The sequence below is a fragment of the Chinchilla lanigera genome, unplaced genomic scaffold (genome assembly GCF_000276665.1).
Source record: "Chinchilla lanigera isolate Chin_1 unplaced genomic scaffold, ChiLan1.0 scaffold00059, whole genome shotgun sequence".
NCBI classification, from domain to species: domain Eukaryota; kingdom Metazoa; phylum Chordata; class Mammalia; order Rodentia; family Chinchillidae; genus Chinchilla; species Chinchilla lanigera.
In genome coordinates this window covers 15,214,678-15,230,836 of record NW_004955460.1, presented here as the reverse complement: position 1 = coordinate 15,230,836, position 16,159 = coordinate 15,214,678, and the positions used below count along the sequence as shown (strand labels likewise).

Here is a 16,159-nt window from a genome sequence, read left to right as displayed (position 1 = left end):
GGGTCTGAGCTCTGGGGCCTCCGCTTCAGAGGGCAGACCGATCTCCAGTGGTCACCTTTGCATTCAGGGCATGGCCCAGGGGGCTTCTTAGGGCAGTTCCTCTTGAGGTGGCCTGGCTTTTAACAGTGGTAGCAGATGACCTCCTTCTTCTTTGTTAAAGTTTCTCACTTTGCTCTCCCTGTGGGCTTCAATTCTTACTTCAGATCCTTCTTGAATCCAGGGGATCCACTTACCTCCTTTTTCTCTTCCTTGCTTTGCTATATTTCAGTGTCTGGACACCAAATCTCAGAGAGGCTCTTCCTCCATTACTTACCACTTTGCCATCTTCCAAAATTCCCCCTCCCACCCCCTGAAGATTTTTAAAAAGAGGTATAAGGATGGGAAAACAAGCAACCATAACCAAAGTCCCTTACTGCTGAACCAGCCACCAACTTGTGTAGGCTTTCATGTAACTGTCTCTCATATTTGTTTAATCTTCCAAAACCACAGATATGCCTCCCTGCCTCCTGAGTCTTGGTAGGTATGGGGATGTGGAAGAAAGAACACAAAAAGCAGAATTGGTGAGGGAAGCAGGTGATCCAAAGTGTCACTGGGATTACTTTGTGCAGACACAGCAGCCTTGGTAGGTCTGCCTTTGGGGGACACTGAGGTTACAACTTTAAAGTTGGGTTGAGTTCTTCCAGTTAGAGGGCCCGGAATGTAGATCCACAGACTGAATCCAGTAGCTACTGTGAACATAAATAAATGAGCCTTTCAGGGAGGCTAAGCAAGGCGCATGGCCTCTTAGGAAGATTAACAGTAGGAAGCCTATGATAAGGCCATGTCCCCTCTCATTGTAAACCTGATCCCTTTCTTACTATAAATTCTCTTCAGGTCAAACTCATAACTCCTTTGAGACAGGATTTCACTGTGTAGCTCAGACTGGCCTCAAAGAACCATCCTCCTGCCTTAGCCTCCCTATGCTGGTACTACAGGCCACCACTTGCAGCCAAACTTATGACTTTCTAAAGCTATCTGAGCCAATATCCAGTTCACACTGCTCTCCTCTTGAGAACTTCAACACTGTTTATTGTCCCATAGCCTTTCATAGTCAGTGCTTCTAATTTTCAGTCTGTGGCATATGTGAGGATGAGGTTTTTTTCTCAACTTAGTCTTAGCACCAACTAATAAGTACTCTATGAAAACTAAAAAAAAAAAAAATTAGCTTAAACACATAATTAGGAACCTAAATGTATTAAAGAAAAACTCCAAAACAGAAGCTACGATGTGGACCTAACCCTTTGCTCCCCAATTAAATAACCCAACCCTTTTTAAACAGCTATATACTAGATAATGTGGGATGGCAAACTGAAGTAAAAAATGTTACAATGAGTAGTTTAATCTCATTTTCCATCAGCAGGTTTATTGTACTTCACATCAAGACACCCTCTTTGATTGTACACCTTAGGTAGAACATGCATCTTCCCTAATGATGGAGAGTTTGGGTAAAGAAGGTAGGAATATGGGAAAATCATGCCTGGGTCTATCCATTTATTTATTCATGCAATGTTTAATGAACTTCTCCAAATGCCAAGCGAGTTAACAGGTGCTCACAACAGTGCTGCTGCAGCAGGGGAAACATTAGCCTCAGGCTTTATTTACATATGATAGAGATTCAATTTTTTTTAAAATGTAGTCCTCAACAGGACAATTCGAAATCTAAGTTAATGTTGAGCATCTGATTTGGAGCCATGGTTGGAAGGACAAATAAACTTTGTCTAAAGGACTTATATTTAGAACATGAAAGAACTGAAAAAACCAGACCCCCAAATGTAAAGACCCAATCCAAAAATGGGCATTTGAGATGAATATGCACTTCTCAGATGAAGAAATACAGATAGAAAATAAATATATGAAAACATGTTCAATATCATTGGTTGAGAGATGGAAATTGAAACAACATTGAGATTGCATCTCACTCCAGAAAGAATGGCTGCCATTCAGAAATCAATCAATAACAAATGATAGAGAGGCACTGTGAAAAAAGGAACCCTTCTCCACTCCACTGTTGGTAGGAGTATAGACTGGTGCAAACACTGTGGAAATCAGTGCGGAGATTCCTCAAAAAACTAGCATGGAAGGTCCCATTCAACCCAACTATTCACTTCTGGACATCTTCCCAGAATTAAAAACATACCACAGCAGCGTGTGTGCACCCATGTTTATAACAGCACAATTTGTTTATAACAGCTAGATCTTGGAAACAACCCAAATGCCCCAAAACCTAGGAATGGATTAAATGTGGTATTTTTATACGATGAAGTACTACTTAGCTATAAAGAAGGATAAACTTGAGACTTTTATAGGGAAATGGATGCAACTTGAGACCATACTCATAAGTGAAATAAATCAGACTCCCATGTGTAAACATCATATTGTCTCCCTAGTGTAAGAAACTGAAAGAGTAAATAAGAGCCAAAATGTAGACTAGGAGCCAGGTGTGGTGGCTCATGCCTGTAATCTTAGCAATCGGGAGGCTGACGCCGGAAGATCCTTGTGAGTTCGAGGCCAGCTTGGGCTACAAAGTGAGCTCAAGGCCAGCCTGAACTGCATAGTGAGACCCTGTCTCAAAAAGACAAAAAAAAAAAAAAAAAGAAAAAAATGTAGCATAGATATTGTAAAATGGAAAGAAACTGTTCAAAAGGAAAGAGAAACTATAATGGGGGAAAGGAGAAAAGAAGGAAAGGAGAAGGGGAAATACACACACACACACACACACACACGTGTGTGTTAAAATAGCTGTACTGCTAATTTCTATTAGTTCATGGCAGAGAAAGATTTGTGCTTATATTGATCAGTTTTTCATGCCTGTATCTTGTAATCTGAGCAACTACTTTATGATAATAATAAACAATGTACTAACATTGTTACCTTTCTACCATCTTGCCTTGAAATTTTGTATCATTGCTTTTAGTGTTTTTTCTCTTTAAAATAAAAAATAAAAGGGCAAGATAAAGCTAAAAACAAATGTAAGTCAGGTTAAGTCGGCTCCTTTGCCTTGCTCTTCCAATGCTCCTGCTCTCGGTTGGACACACGGACTCTGGGGACATCTGCTTGGGTGGCTTCTCCAAGGACTGGGTCCAATCCCTCGTGCAGCTCTAAAGCCAAGACCTCTTTAAAAAAAATTCACAACAGCATACATGCCACTTCGGGGAAGAGGGAGAGACCAGATTGTGACAGATACACTTTCCCAGGACAAATTCCCAACTACGGAGGTGTTAAAAGCTCCATTCCTTTTTTAGGCAGGATGGGCAACCAGGGCTGCAGACACCGGAGGTGCCCCCATCCTGTGTATGACCTGGCTGTGGTACCACCAGGATCCGAACCAGACCCAGATCAATTTCCGAAGCCCACTCTGGCCCACTGGAACCCCTCTGCTAGTGTTTGCCCACAACCGTGCAGACCTCTCAGGCAACCTCCCATCAGGGACCCGCCAAACCCCACCACTCACTTGCTTACCCACATGCACTCCCAGGCGTGGGCATTTGGGCCTCCGGGAGACCATGGGTCCTTCTCACACACTTTGCTGTCCCATCTAGGCAGCTCAGAGACCTAACTCGGTTACAGGTTCTCAAATAGCCAGCATGCAATCCGGTTCAAAGCTAAGTGGAGTGGGGCCTCCTTCAGGCCCTTCAGTTGTTCCCAAAGGGGCGATTCAGGGAAGAATTTCTGTTCTTGCCCTTCACTGCGTAAGTGGACTGAGTCTAATTCACCTGCCTTTGCCTTTCTCACCAACACTACCAAGTGTTTGGCCTGTCTCTCCTTCCTGGGGTCCTCCTCACCTCCCTTCCCAGAGGCCAGGACTCTATACCTCTGTCCAGCCCCTCCCTGATTTGCTTGGGGTAGATAAGTAAGGACTGGCCTCTACCACTTCACTGATAAAGGAAGAAAAAGCCTTACAGATGGAGCCAAGATTCAACTACCCTACAAAGCCAGCTGTAGGGGCTTGCCAAGGCCTATTTGTGTGTGTGTGTTTGTGATAGGAGCTTGATAGTAGTTCAGGCTTGCCTTAAATGCATGGTGATATTCCTGCCTTAGCCTTCCAAGTGCTGGGATTTCAGGTGTGCACCACCAGGGCTATGTCATATATTGAAGCAGCGGAAGGAAGGGAAGGGAAGAGGATATGTTGAAAAAGTGTGGGAAGGAGAGGGAGATTAAGTAGAGGAATTGTTCATAAGAGATTTCCTGTCAAGTTCAGTAAAGCAGTCACCAGTTAAGGTGCAGTTAAACTGACATTATGTCATTATGCTCATGAGCCTAGAAGCTGGTATTTTTTTACTATCTTACTTGCCAGGAGCACAAAGTACCAAAGGCAGCATTTGAACCCTGGCCTGCTCAGACCAGTCTTAACTACATCCATGAAGGTCAGCTGAGGAAGACCATGTGGAACTTGTAACATGAGCAAATAGGGAAAAAGACAAGACACAAGCTTGTAATTGTACCCTAAATTGTAAATTTCTAAAAATAAATGAAATAAATATAAAGCTATTGTCTAAAAGTGAAGAAGTAGGAAGTGTTAGCAAAATAAGAATTCTAGTACTTGTTTTGTTGCTGATTTGAACATGGCACAGGTTGAAATCATTCTTACTCCTGGGTTAGTGTGAAGGGAGTACAAGATACGATGCCATATGTTATGGTTTATATCTAGGTGCCCCACCCCCAACCCCGCCAAAGCCTCATAGTCATCAGTAGAGCTTTCCTGAGGTGGCTGGGTCTAGGGTCTGTGATGCTGGGATCAAGGATTGATGCTAGGTATGAGTGCTATCTTCTCAAAGGGTGGGTAGCATGGATGGAGTATAAGGGAAAGAGGGCCACTGCTGCCACTTGCTGCTTGCTCCTTTTGGTGCCTTCTGCCTGCCATGAACCATTTCTCCTCTGTGATGCCCTCTGCCTGCCATCCTACATTGGAGCCAGCCAACATGAACTGAAACCTTTACAAACTGAGCAACAAGAAACCTTTCTTCCTTCAACTTTGGGTGTTAGGTATTTTGTATAAGCAACAAAAGAAAGACATCATATGATAAAAATGCAAGAAGAGACAAGATGTCAGTTTGCGGACAGGGACTGTCAAGAGGCAGTTCCTACCATTTATGTATGAATTCTCCAAATCCTGAGTATCCTCCTTAGACAACGCCAGTCTTATTCTGGTCATTCATTAATTCCCTTTGTAAGATTTCATATTGTCACTCTGATTTATTGGTTTTTATGTGAACTTTTTACTAAACTATGTGACCAGTATTCTTTACATTAATCATCTAATTTAACTTTCATAACATTATTATCATGTAGATAAGAAAATCAGACCACCAGGCATGGTAGCACATGCCTGTAATCCCAACACTTGGGAGGCTGAGCCAGGAGGATCAAAAGTTCAAGGCCAGCCTCAGCTACATAGTGAGTTTAAGGCCAACCTGAACTGCATAGTGAGACCCAGTCTCAAAAAAAAATAGATACTAAATAAAATTTCCAAAGTTACACACTAATTAGTAGTAAAGAAAAGCTTAAGTAAGGTGTATCTAATTCCAAAGTCATCAACTTGACTAAATTAACCTGTACTCCTATTCATTTGATTATAGTAACAGCAACTATTGGCTAGCATTGGTACCTTAGTGTCTAGCAATTACTTTGCTCAATGAGTAAACAAATGGATGTTACATTTTCAGAGGTAGGAATCCCACTTTGCTGAGACAACTCCCAGGGGCCCTCCTTTGAACTCTATCCTTAACACACTCTTAACAGGGCCATAACTTGTCTTGCTGCCAGGTGGCTTGAAATACCGGTGGTGCATGCATGACTGTCCCAGGGGGCAGCTTTTTATTAGTAAGACCAATAAAAGCAATTAGATCCATTTGTACCACCAGCAGTACAAGCTACCTGATGGCAGTCATGCATGCACCACTGGTGGTTCAAGTTAGGAGGAATGTATCCACCCTGCTCAGTTGGGATAGGGATTTATTTCAGCTGTAGCACACTTGCCTAGTATACACAAGGCCCTTAGTTCCACTCTCAGTATGAAGCCAGGGCAATGAGAGTACAACTGTTCATTTGCCCACCTATTTCCTAGGCTAAGCCTTTTGTGAACACAGCACTTCTTCCTTACCTTGAAAACATCGTGCTCTTATCTATAGATCTGACTTTCTCTCCATTTTTACTCTCACTGTTCCTCTTCAATGCTCCCTGCCTTTCCAGTCTACCTCTCCCACGCTTTTGCATGCCCAGGAATCAAAACTGATTCTTTCAGTTACTCACTTTGCTCCACTGCTGTAAAAGTAGAATGCATGCCCATCAGCAAGTTCTGGCTAAATAAATAAATAACAAATTTAGGGCACTGAGAAATGGAAATGAGAAACTAGTGACAGCAAGGATAACTCCATAGAAGATATAAATTTGGGAGTTTTGATCTGTTAACTTATAACTGTCAAAATTATCTAAGCAATGTTCAGAGGAAGACTATAGGGAGTCATCATAGCAAAGTGGGATTCCCACCTCTGAAAACATAACCTCATCCATTTACTCACTGCATTGACTAATACAACTGCTGGACACTAGGACACCAACGCTAGCCATTGGGTGCTGTTACTGTAAGGTTGGACTAGCTCCTCAAAAAAAAAAAAAAGAAAAGAAAAAGCTATCCTCTCCGTGTATCCCAGACAGCTCTGGGAGGAAGCCTTTGGGATCGGTCACAAATTGATACTGAATCACTGAGGATGTAATAAACAGTTATCAAAGAAAACTTCCCTGGATTCTTAAATGTGTCTAACTGGGAGTGGTGGCAGACGCCTGTAATCCTAGCATTTGGGAGGCTGAGGCAGGAGGATCGTTACGAGTTCGAGACCAACGTGGGATACAAAGTAAGCTCAAGGCCAGCTTGAACTGCATAGTGAGACCGTCTCAAAAAAGACCCCTCCCAAAAAAAAAGTGTCTAATACTAACACCGTGATGATGAAGAGTTGTGGGGGTCCGACATCTGATTTTGAGCCATTAACTTGCTATGAGATCCTAACAAGTTGACTTCTCTGTGTCTCAGTTCCTCCATAATACAAACCCAACTTGCCTGCACCATTTTGATGAGAATTAAGTTTATGTATATACATGTATGTGCATGTAATGGTTAAAACAGAAGTAAAATTATGTGTCTCTCTACAGTTTTCTTCTTTCCCTCCTAAAAACCAGAAAGATTGCCAAGTGTGGTGGCACATGCCTGTAATCCCAGCACTTGGGAGGCTGAATCATGAGGATCAGCGTGAGTTTGAGACTAGCCTGGGTTACAGTTGAGGGCTAATCTGAACTATATAGCGAGACTGTCTCAAAGAAACAAAAAAAGTTTTAAAAAAAAAACCTAATGCAAACTCATTAATTGGACTATCTGCTTAAAATGTAAATTACTTGCCTCAAGGATTACTTTGGCTTATCTTTAAAAAAAAAAAAAAAAAAAAAAAGTGTTCTGGGCCAGGCATTTAGCTCAGCGGCACAGCACCTGCCTGGCAAGCACAAGGTCCTGAGTTCACTTGCCGGTACAAAAAAGAAAAAATGTGTTTTACTTTCCAAACCATTTTCCCGCGTTCAACTGCAACCTCAAAACTGTTCACTCTTATTGCACGTACAACATTCCAACTGAATAATTAAATGCTAAACATTCAGCTGGCCTCTACAGGTCTATGGGAAAGCAAGCTTTGTATCAATACAAAATAGAGGTCCATTCTTGTTGTGAAGCAAGTTTCAGGGAGGAAGAGTTGTAGCCAGGAAGGTGATTCCAAGATTCTCGAATGCTTCTGAGACTTCAGATTTTGTTTGAAACAGATTCTCAGAATATCAAGCACATCTTTATTCAAGTAGAGGTACAAAAGCACATTCCTAAATCAAACGCATACATGTGATCTGTACATATTTTGTTATTTAGGGATTACTTAGTCCTCTGTTTCATGGTCACCATAAGTAATTACTGATCTCTGTAAAGGTATACATGTTTGATAGGAAAAAAACCATGCATTTTTCATTTGCTTTTTACATTTAGATCATTTAATTATATATCGATTTCACTTAGGTCCCTACCTTGCCCTGATGAGAGCCTATGCTTGCTGATGGAAAGATATAAAATATAGTGGCAGAACTATCCTAGAGGTTAGCTACAAGAGGTTTATAGAGTAATGTATTTTTACATATTTTTTGCAGATCCCTAATGAATATTATAACATCTGGACCATAAAAGCCTCAATTGCTGGACTGACAACTAGAATTTTAAGTAATACTTGGCTTATTCACAAAATGTTTTGAAGCTTAATATGGAAAAACTATTAAAATGCTTTGACATCTGAATAATCATAAACTGTCTTCTAGGTATATGACAATGATCCTGAACTCGAGCCAGCATCTGTGATCACTTTCATTAATCAAAAAAGCCACGTTCTTTCATATGACCTGTAAGTCCCATTAAAATACAAAAATACAGACGATGCACACATGTAATCCAAGCTACTCGAGGCTGAAGCAGGATCACTTGAGCCCAGAAGTTCAAGGCCAGCGTGGACAACAAAGTGAGACCTATCTCAAAAGCAAACAAAAACATGATGCACAAATAATTACACACAAAGGCCCCACACTTTATATACTGTCCTGAATTGATGAGAGAAGTTGGGGAGGGGTCCGAACAAATAAGGAAGCAGTCCAAATGGTTACATTTGAGCAGAAACCGACATGCTCTTAAAATATTGTCTCTAGATATATAAAAATAGCACATTTTATATTCACTTTGGAAATTTTCTGGTTTTTGTGTTGTAGTGTTTTTGTTTTTGGTATGGAGGGTTTCTTTGTATGTATACGAAGCTTTTTGTGTGTGTTCTTAAATGTTTGTCCTATCAAAAGCAGACCTGAGCATTTTTCTGGCCTCCAACAGAGGCATATGAGGACTCTAAATTTAGCCATGCAGAACAGGCACAGAATGAATGTAATTAGGCCACCAGGAGTCTTATTGATGCAGACAAAGCAGCTAAAAACTTGGACATCACTTGAAAATATTTAACTGTGTGCCACAAACTCAGGAAGACCGAATCTTCCATACTTACGGATGGGCTGGAGATGAAAATCCTTGGTAGGAAGAAGATACCAGACCAGCAGTATCAAGTAGGAATGGCATACCTGCTAGCAACAAGCCTAAAACTAAGAAACCACCATCTTAAGGTTCATAAAGGAATGCAGGAATCTAGTGGGTGGGGCTATAAAAAAATATCAGAAAAAAGCTGGCCTAAGGATGTGTTTTGGAGACAATCTGGGTCAAGAATAGCAGAAAAAGCTAAATAAGCTACTTTCTAGAAGTTGGTATATGCTTTAAGGTGCATTAAGAATATCTTGGGAAGCTGTGAATAAGAACCAATTCCAGGATGAATACAAATGTGTATAGGCCATATTAAAATGAAAATAGCTTAAATGAGTTCCACAAATAAAATGCACATACTTAGGACACATACTAAATAATGAGATGAGGACACAGGACTGCATTCCAAGTTATTTTTGAGACTAGATTCTTCTGCAATGAAAATGACTGGGACTAAATATTAACAATTTCATACGTAAGTAATAACAAGTTTCTCTCCACTACTTTAATGTTGGGTAAAGCCTTAAATAGAGTCAAATTTCTTCATCTGCATTCTCATCTGGTATATGTTGATTACAATGAAGAACTTGATGAATTCTTACTGAAAAGATCTGCCACGTTTACTAGACTCAAATGATTTCCTTTGGGTAATTCTTTGATATTGAATGAGCACTGAGTTATAACTGAATTTCCTCTCCCACATGCATTTATTAAACTCATAGGCTTTCTGCATGACATGAATCTGGTACTGAAGCAAGGTAGTTCCTTTGACTGATTGCTTTTTTACATATTGGAATTTTATTCCAGTACAAATTCCCCAATTATAAGTAAGGAATGAACACAGTGTGAATTTACCACATTCAATATATTCAAAGCTTTTCTTACCAGCATGGATTGCAGGAGCCAATTAAGAGTTTAACACTAAAAGCTTTCCAACATTTACCACATTCAGAGGATCTGTCTCATGAATTCTGACTTTTTATATAGTCTGAGCTGACTGAAACTTTACCACTTTCAGTACGTACATGACTTCACCCTGGTGTGACCCTCAGATGTTGAATGAGGACTGCACTTGACTAAATGCCTTCTCATGTTCACTGCATTCATAAGGTTTCTCTTTGGTATGAATTGTTTGATGCTGAACAAGATGTGCTCTCTGACTGAAGTTCTTTTCCCATGCATCACAGTCAAAGACTTTTTCTCTGGTGAGAACTTCTTGTTGCAGGATAAGATCTGAGCTATGACTGAAACTTTCCTCGTAGTCATTACATTCATACGATTTCTCTTTCCTAGGCATTTTGTGATGCTGAATAAGGCATGAGGTCTGACTGAAAGCTTTTCCACACTCATTACATTCATGTGGTTTCTCTTCTGTGTGAATTCGTTGATGCTGAATGAGATGCGAATTCAATCTGAAGTCTTTTCCACATTCATTACATGTATAGGGTTTTTCTCTGAAACAAATTCCTTGATGTTTAGCATAGGCCAAACCACATTCATCATATTCATAGGATTTCTCTTGATGGTGGACCCTCTGGTGTTCAACTAGATACGAAGTATGACAGAAGTCACTGCCACATATAGTACACTTACACGGCATCTCTCTGTGAATTCTCTGGTGTTGAGTAAGGTGTACACTACGACTGAAGACCCTTTCACAACTGTTACACTTGTAAGATTTGGCTTTGGTGTGAGTCTTCTTATGCTGAATTACATCTGAACTCTGACTACATGATTTATCCGACTTTTCACAGGATTTATCAGATGCTTCACATTTATAAGGTTTTTCTCTAGTGTGTATTCTTTTATGTCGACTAAGACTTGAGCTCTGACTGAAAGATTTTTCACATTCTTTACATTTGTAGGGTTTTTCTCTGGTATGGATTCTCTGATGTCTAGTAAGGGCTGAGCTCTGATGAAAGATTTTTCCACAAGTATCACATTTATAGGATTTCTCAGTGGTAGAAATGTTCTCCCATTTATTAAGGTGGGAGAGATCCATTAGGCTTTCTTTGTATTCGCTATTTTGAAAATTCTGTTGTAGATTTATGTGTTCATGTTTATCAGCAGCTGAGTTCTGGAAGTTCGTATCATATTTATTGTCATCAATATTCTGTATTTTAAGAACTCTGTGATCTGTGTCAAGGGCAGAATCCAGACTGAAGCCTTTTTCGGGTTCATTACATTCACTGTTCTCACTGGTGAAGGTTTTCTTGCTGATTGTTATTTGTCTAAACTCTCTTTCCAGGAAGAGAAATTTCCTTAGGATTTCCTGAAGCCTTTCTAATCTGTCCTCAGACTTATATACTTCTCTAGTCTCAGGACCTTGGGCCATATCCTGTTTCAGTCTTCCTACTCTCACTCTGTATGAATGTACTTCTTCCGAAATTTTCTGCTTAGGAATCAACAGCTTGTTCTCTTCTCTGGTTTCTCCATCTGATACAATATATAAATAGAAAATACACATGTAATCTGTACCCTGTACTTAAAAAGAAAACTCAGAAGAAAACTAAATAAGGTAGTAGCTACCAGCATAAGAGAAGTTTATTTACTCTGAAAAAATAAAAAAGTTTATTTACTCTCAAAAAAAAATTTTGAGACACAAAATCTCAAAAGCAGATGTTAAGGGCATGAACAGCAGCAGCCAGGTAGGATCCAAATGGATCATGATGTGGTCGAAACTAGAGGTGTGTTCAGCAGAGTAAGAGAATAACCAGTTAAGGGACTTCAAAAGAGCTAAAAGGGAACTAACTCAAAAGAATTGTAGGTAAGCAACTTGAATAGGGGCCTAGTACAACTTGTGCATAGGAGCTAAATAAATACAAAGGGTCAACCTAAACCACAGGCAAAGGCAGGAGGAGCTCTTTATTCCATGACAGACAGAGCTCATCTTTTTGATGCCAAAGCAGTCACAAAGTTCCACTTTACTTCCCTACTAATTCCATGTGATTTATTCTGCCTTACTCACCTGAGCAGTCACCTCTTAAGACTTCTCTATTCTTAGTTTCCAGATCAAAGACCTGTAGATCTTGTTCCAGCTGGGAGATCCCATCAGGCTTGGAAATTGGAAATCCTGCTCACAGAGAAGGAAATGGGATGTGGCAATTTATCCCCAGAGGCTACAGCAGCCACCTTTTTAACTAATGATTAATAGAGAAAGATGTCCTGAGAAGACATTAATTAGGAAGGCCTGGAGAGTGAAAAAGACAAAGATCCTGTACATGGAGCTCAGATTTGTGCTTTAGAAAGAAGTGTGTTAAGCAGCAAGATGATAATTTGCGAGCAGCAGCATTCATTTAAACATCATTCCGACAAAAAATTTGTGCCTGGGTGTGTACCTGTCTTCACAGAACTTATCACTATCCTCCTCCATCCATGGCCTAAAGATAAATCCTTGTATTAGATCTGGCCTACAAATATCAAATATAATTTCATTAGACCAGAGAAAGTTGAAATTCAAGCACCTACTAAGGTAAGCTAAACTGTAGCAACAAAATCATTGAAGAGAGAACAAATATTCTAAGAATGAATTGCAAGAAATAATTAGAAGTTCATTAAGAAGAACCAAAACACAGAGTAAAGGAATAATTTCTGGTTCTTCTTTAGCACATCTGGGTAACTAACAAGTCAAAACAATCTGTATTTCAAACTGACTAGAAGAGTATGAAATTCCTAACACAGAAAAATTATTATTGTAATTTAGCACGGCCAGCTACTCCGGCGGTTGAGGCAGGTGGATCCAAGTTAGAGGGCAATCTAGGCAACAAAGCAAGATGATGTCTCAAAATAAAATATGCACATGGAGTAATCTTGCTGTAGCTTGCACAACAGATTGCTAGTACTTAACTCTCTTTTAATTCTAAAACAAGTAGTCTTTTTTTTTTTTTTTTTTTGAGACAGGCTCTCACTATGTAGTTTAGGCTGGCCCTGAACTCACTATGTAGCCCAGGCTGGCTTCAAACTCACAGCAATCCTCCTGCCTCAGCCTCCTGAGTGTTGGGATTACAGGCATACACCACCACACCTGGCTACTTTTTTTATATGTTGAGCCCAGAAAGCATCTAGAAGTACACATACAAAGCCTGGCTCAAGCCATTTATCTGCAAAAATCTTTCCCTTCACTTACTGAATGTCTACAAATGTATTATTTGTTCCTCCTTATCCTACATGTCATCATGTAATGACATTAATAGATTCTTAGTAAGTAGTTCCAAGGTTCATTATCTTCACTCAATTTATAAACTTTTTGACAGCAGAGATCATGTCATTTATTTTGTTTTGTTTTGTTTTGTTTTTTGGCTCTTTTAGACAGGGTGTCGCTATGTAGTTCAGGCTGGCCTTGAACTCACTATGTAGCCCAGGCTGGCCTCAAACTTGCAGCAATCCTCCTGCCTCAGCCTCCCAAGTGCTGGGATTACAGGCATGTGCTACCACACCTGGCTTTATTTTGCACTTCGTTTGATTTGCTTAGCTGCTATTTATTGAATACTAACTCTGTCCCCAAGTGTCAACGCATTAACAGCTACTCAATTTTATAACAACATTCTCCTGGAAAATGTGAACCAACAGGTACCCCCTCGGGATTCTATGTGAAGGCCTATGCATAAGGAGACCTGTACACATGAACTTCATTTACTATGTTTCTGAATTCCAACAAGGGATTAAGAGTCAATATTCCTTCTGTTTTTAGTCTTCCATGTCAAATAAAATAATTTGACTAGAGTGGAGATATAGCCCAGCAATGGAGTGAGTGCTTGCCTACTATGCACAAAGCCTGTCTTGCCCAGCATACATAAGGGCCTAGTTCAATCCCACACCTATATACACAGTGGTACCTCAGTTCACCAGAATCGTAGAATGCAGTTCATAAACTGAGGCATCACTGTATATGTGTATACACACACATATACATGTACACATACATATGCATAGTGAACACTACAGCACTTGTCTAGCATGTGTGAGGGCCTAGATTCATTCCCCAACATGGAAAAAAAAAGAAAAAAAATTAGTGTGACATGAAGGACCAAATATTGTGTTCAGAATTCTATTAACAATTTGCAACTTTTAACATTAGATGTTTACTAAGGTGTTTCACAGCATTTAGTATCTGAGACAAACTGGCTATTCATATTTACATTTAAAATACAAATGCACAGCAATAAAAGGTTGTCTTCATATGGGAAGAGGAATCTGATTTGACATTTGTATTTAAGAAAATGTAAGAGATACTCGGGAGGCTGAGGCAGGAGGATCATTGTGAGTTCAAGACCAGCTTGGACCAGTGAGCTCAAGACCAGCCTGAACTGCATAGTGAGACCCTGTCTCAAAAAGATGAAAAAAAAAAGAAAACATAAGAGAGAATGTCTAACAAGCAGGTAAGAGACAAGACCACAGCTTAGAAGACAAAAGGGTTTACAACAGACTTAAAGCCACTTGTAATATAAGTATTACCAAAGTATTAAAGTTTACTATATAGGTGTAAAGTGCCATGCCAACAGCTTTACAAGTTTTCACTCACTTAATACTATTTTATATGGTAGAAACATTATTGTCTTCATACAAATGGGAATTTGAGATGTCAAAGTAACTTCTCAGCTGGTGAAACTAGGAATCTGGCTTTTAAACACTACTAGGAAAAAGAAATGACATGAAATAAAATCTATCCTTTCCTCCAAAATATATGCAGAACGAGAACAGAAGACCAAAATATTAACAATGGAGTAAAAGATAAAAGTAAAAATAACAGAGAAAAAGTGATTAGAATAAAACATAGAGAGCTAGGATCCTAAGAATTTGGAGCCATAGAAATTTTAATAAAAAGGGGTCTTGCCAGGCATGGTGGCAAATTCCTGTAATTCCAGTACATGGGAGGCTGCAGCAGGCAGAGTGCCATGAGTTCGAGGCTGGCCTAGGACACATAGTGAGACCCTGCCTCAAAAAAGTTGGTGGGGGGGGGCTGGGGATTTAGCTCAGCGGCAAAAGCGCCTGCCTGGCAAGCGCAAGGTCGTGAGTTCGGTTCCCGGTACCGGAGAAAAAACCAAAAAAAAACAAAAAAAAACAAAAAAAAAGTTGGGGGGAGGGTCCCTAAAAGATGACTTAGTATCAAAGAAATGTAAATCTCTTTTAATAATAAAAATCCAAAACCCTAGGCAATAGTCTAAGCAATATCCAATTTGAGAAAATTCTACGTAAAGAAATAATTTTAACAAGCTTCTTAAATTTTTATTTGTACTAGAATATCTTGTAAATATTTTGAATCATTTGCTATGCTTTCCAAAATAACTAGCATGAGCCAGGTACTTATATACATAATCTGCCTTAATCCACAGCACAACTCAAAAAAGTAGATATTATTTTTCATGCTCTGTAGATGAAGAAAATAAGTGTAGGCTAATTTACTTCACATATCACAACTAGCAAATCACACCTAAGGTTGATTCCACAGCCCAGTCTTTCTGATCTATCATACTGCCTATCACAGAGAGTATTAATGGTAGTTTTTCTTGCTAATGAGCTGAATGTTTTTTTCCAAAATTTGAACTTGAAACTATGCTTTCAAATTAGGTACTTGTGCCAGTTGTGGTGGCAAACACCTGTAATTCCAGCACTTGGGAGGCTGAGGCATGAGTTCAAGGCTAGTCTGGGCTACATAAACGAGTTGAAAGCCAGCCTGCATTACACAGTAAGAGCCTGTCTCAAAAAAAACAAAAAAAATTTCCTCTCTAAAACTAATTAATTTTTATTCAAATATTTTTATTTGTTCCATGTAAGTTTTAATGGTTTTCTATTAGCTTTACTATAGTGTAGTCTTTAAAAATAACATTTGACCGGCACCTGGGAGGCTGAAGCAAGAGGATCATTGCAAGTTCAAGACCAGCCTGGGCTACAAAGTGAGCTCAAGGCCAGCCCGAACTGCATAGCAAGATCCTATCTCAAAAAGACAAAAAAAATAAAACTAAAATAATAACATTTGAGTTGGGCATGGTGGCGCACGCCTGTAATCAGCACTCGGGAGGCTGAGACAGG

General features: G+C 39.7%; 2 protein-coding genes across 8 annotated transcripts in view; both read right to left on the bottom strand.

The window, feature by feature from the left end:
* The window catches only part of LOC102012511 (transmembrane protein 225-like), a 50,479-nt gene that overhangs the window by 27,646 nt on the left and 6,674 nt on the right, over nucleotides 1–16,159 (bottom strand). The window lies entirely within an intron of this gene.
* LOC102026085 (zinc finger protein 655-like) overlaps nucleotides 7,841–16,159 on the bottom strand; it is a 17,221-nt gene continuing 8,902 nt past the window's right edge. For all 7 annotated transcript variants that reach the window (XM_013521185.1, XM_013521181.1, XM_013521188.1 and 4 more), the window contains 2 exons: nucleotides 12,099–12,203; nucleotides 7,841–11,566 (listed from right to left, as the gene is read on the bottom strand). In XM_013521185.1, the coding sequence (XP_013376639.1) occupies nucleotides 10,179–11,566; nucleotides 12,099–12,203 (1,493 nt within the window). In that variant the 3' untranslated portion in view covers nucleotides 7,841–10,178. The remainder of the gene's footprint in view (nucleotides 11,567–12,098; nucleotides 12,204–16,159) is intronic.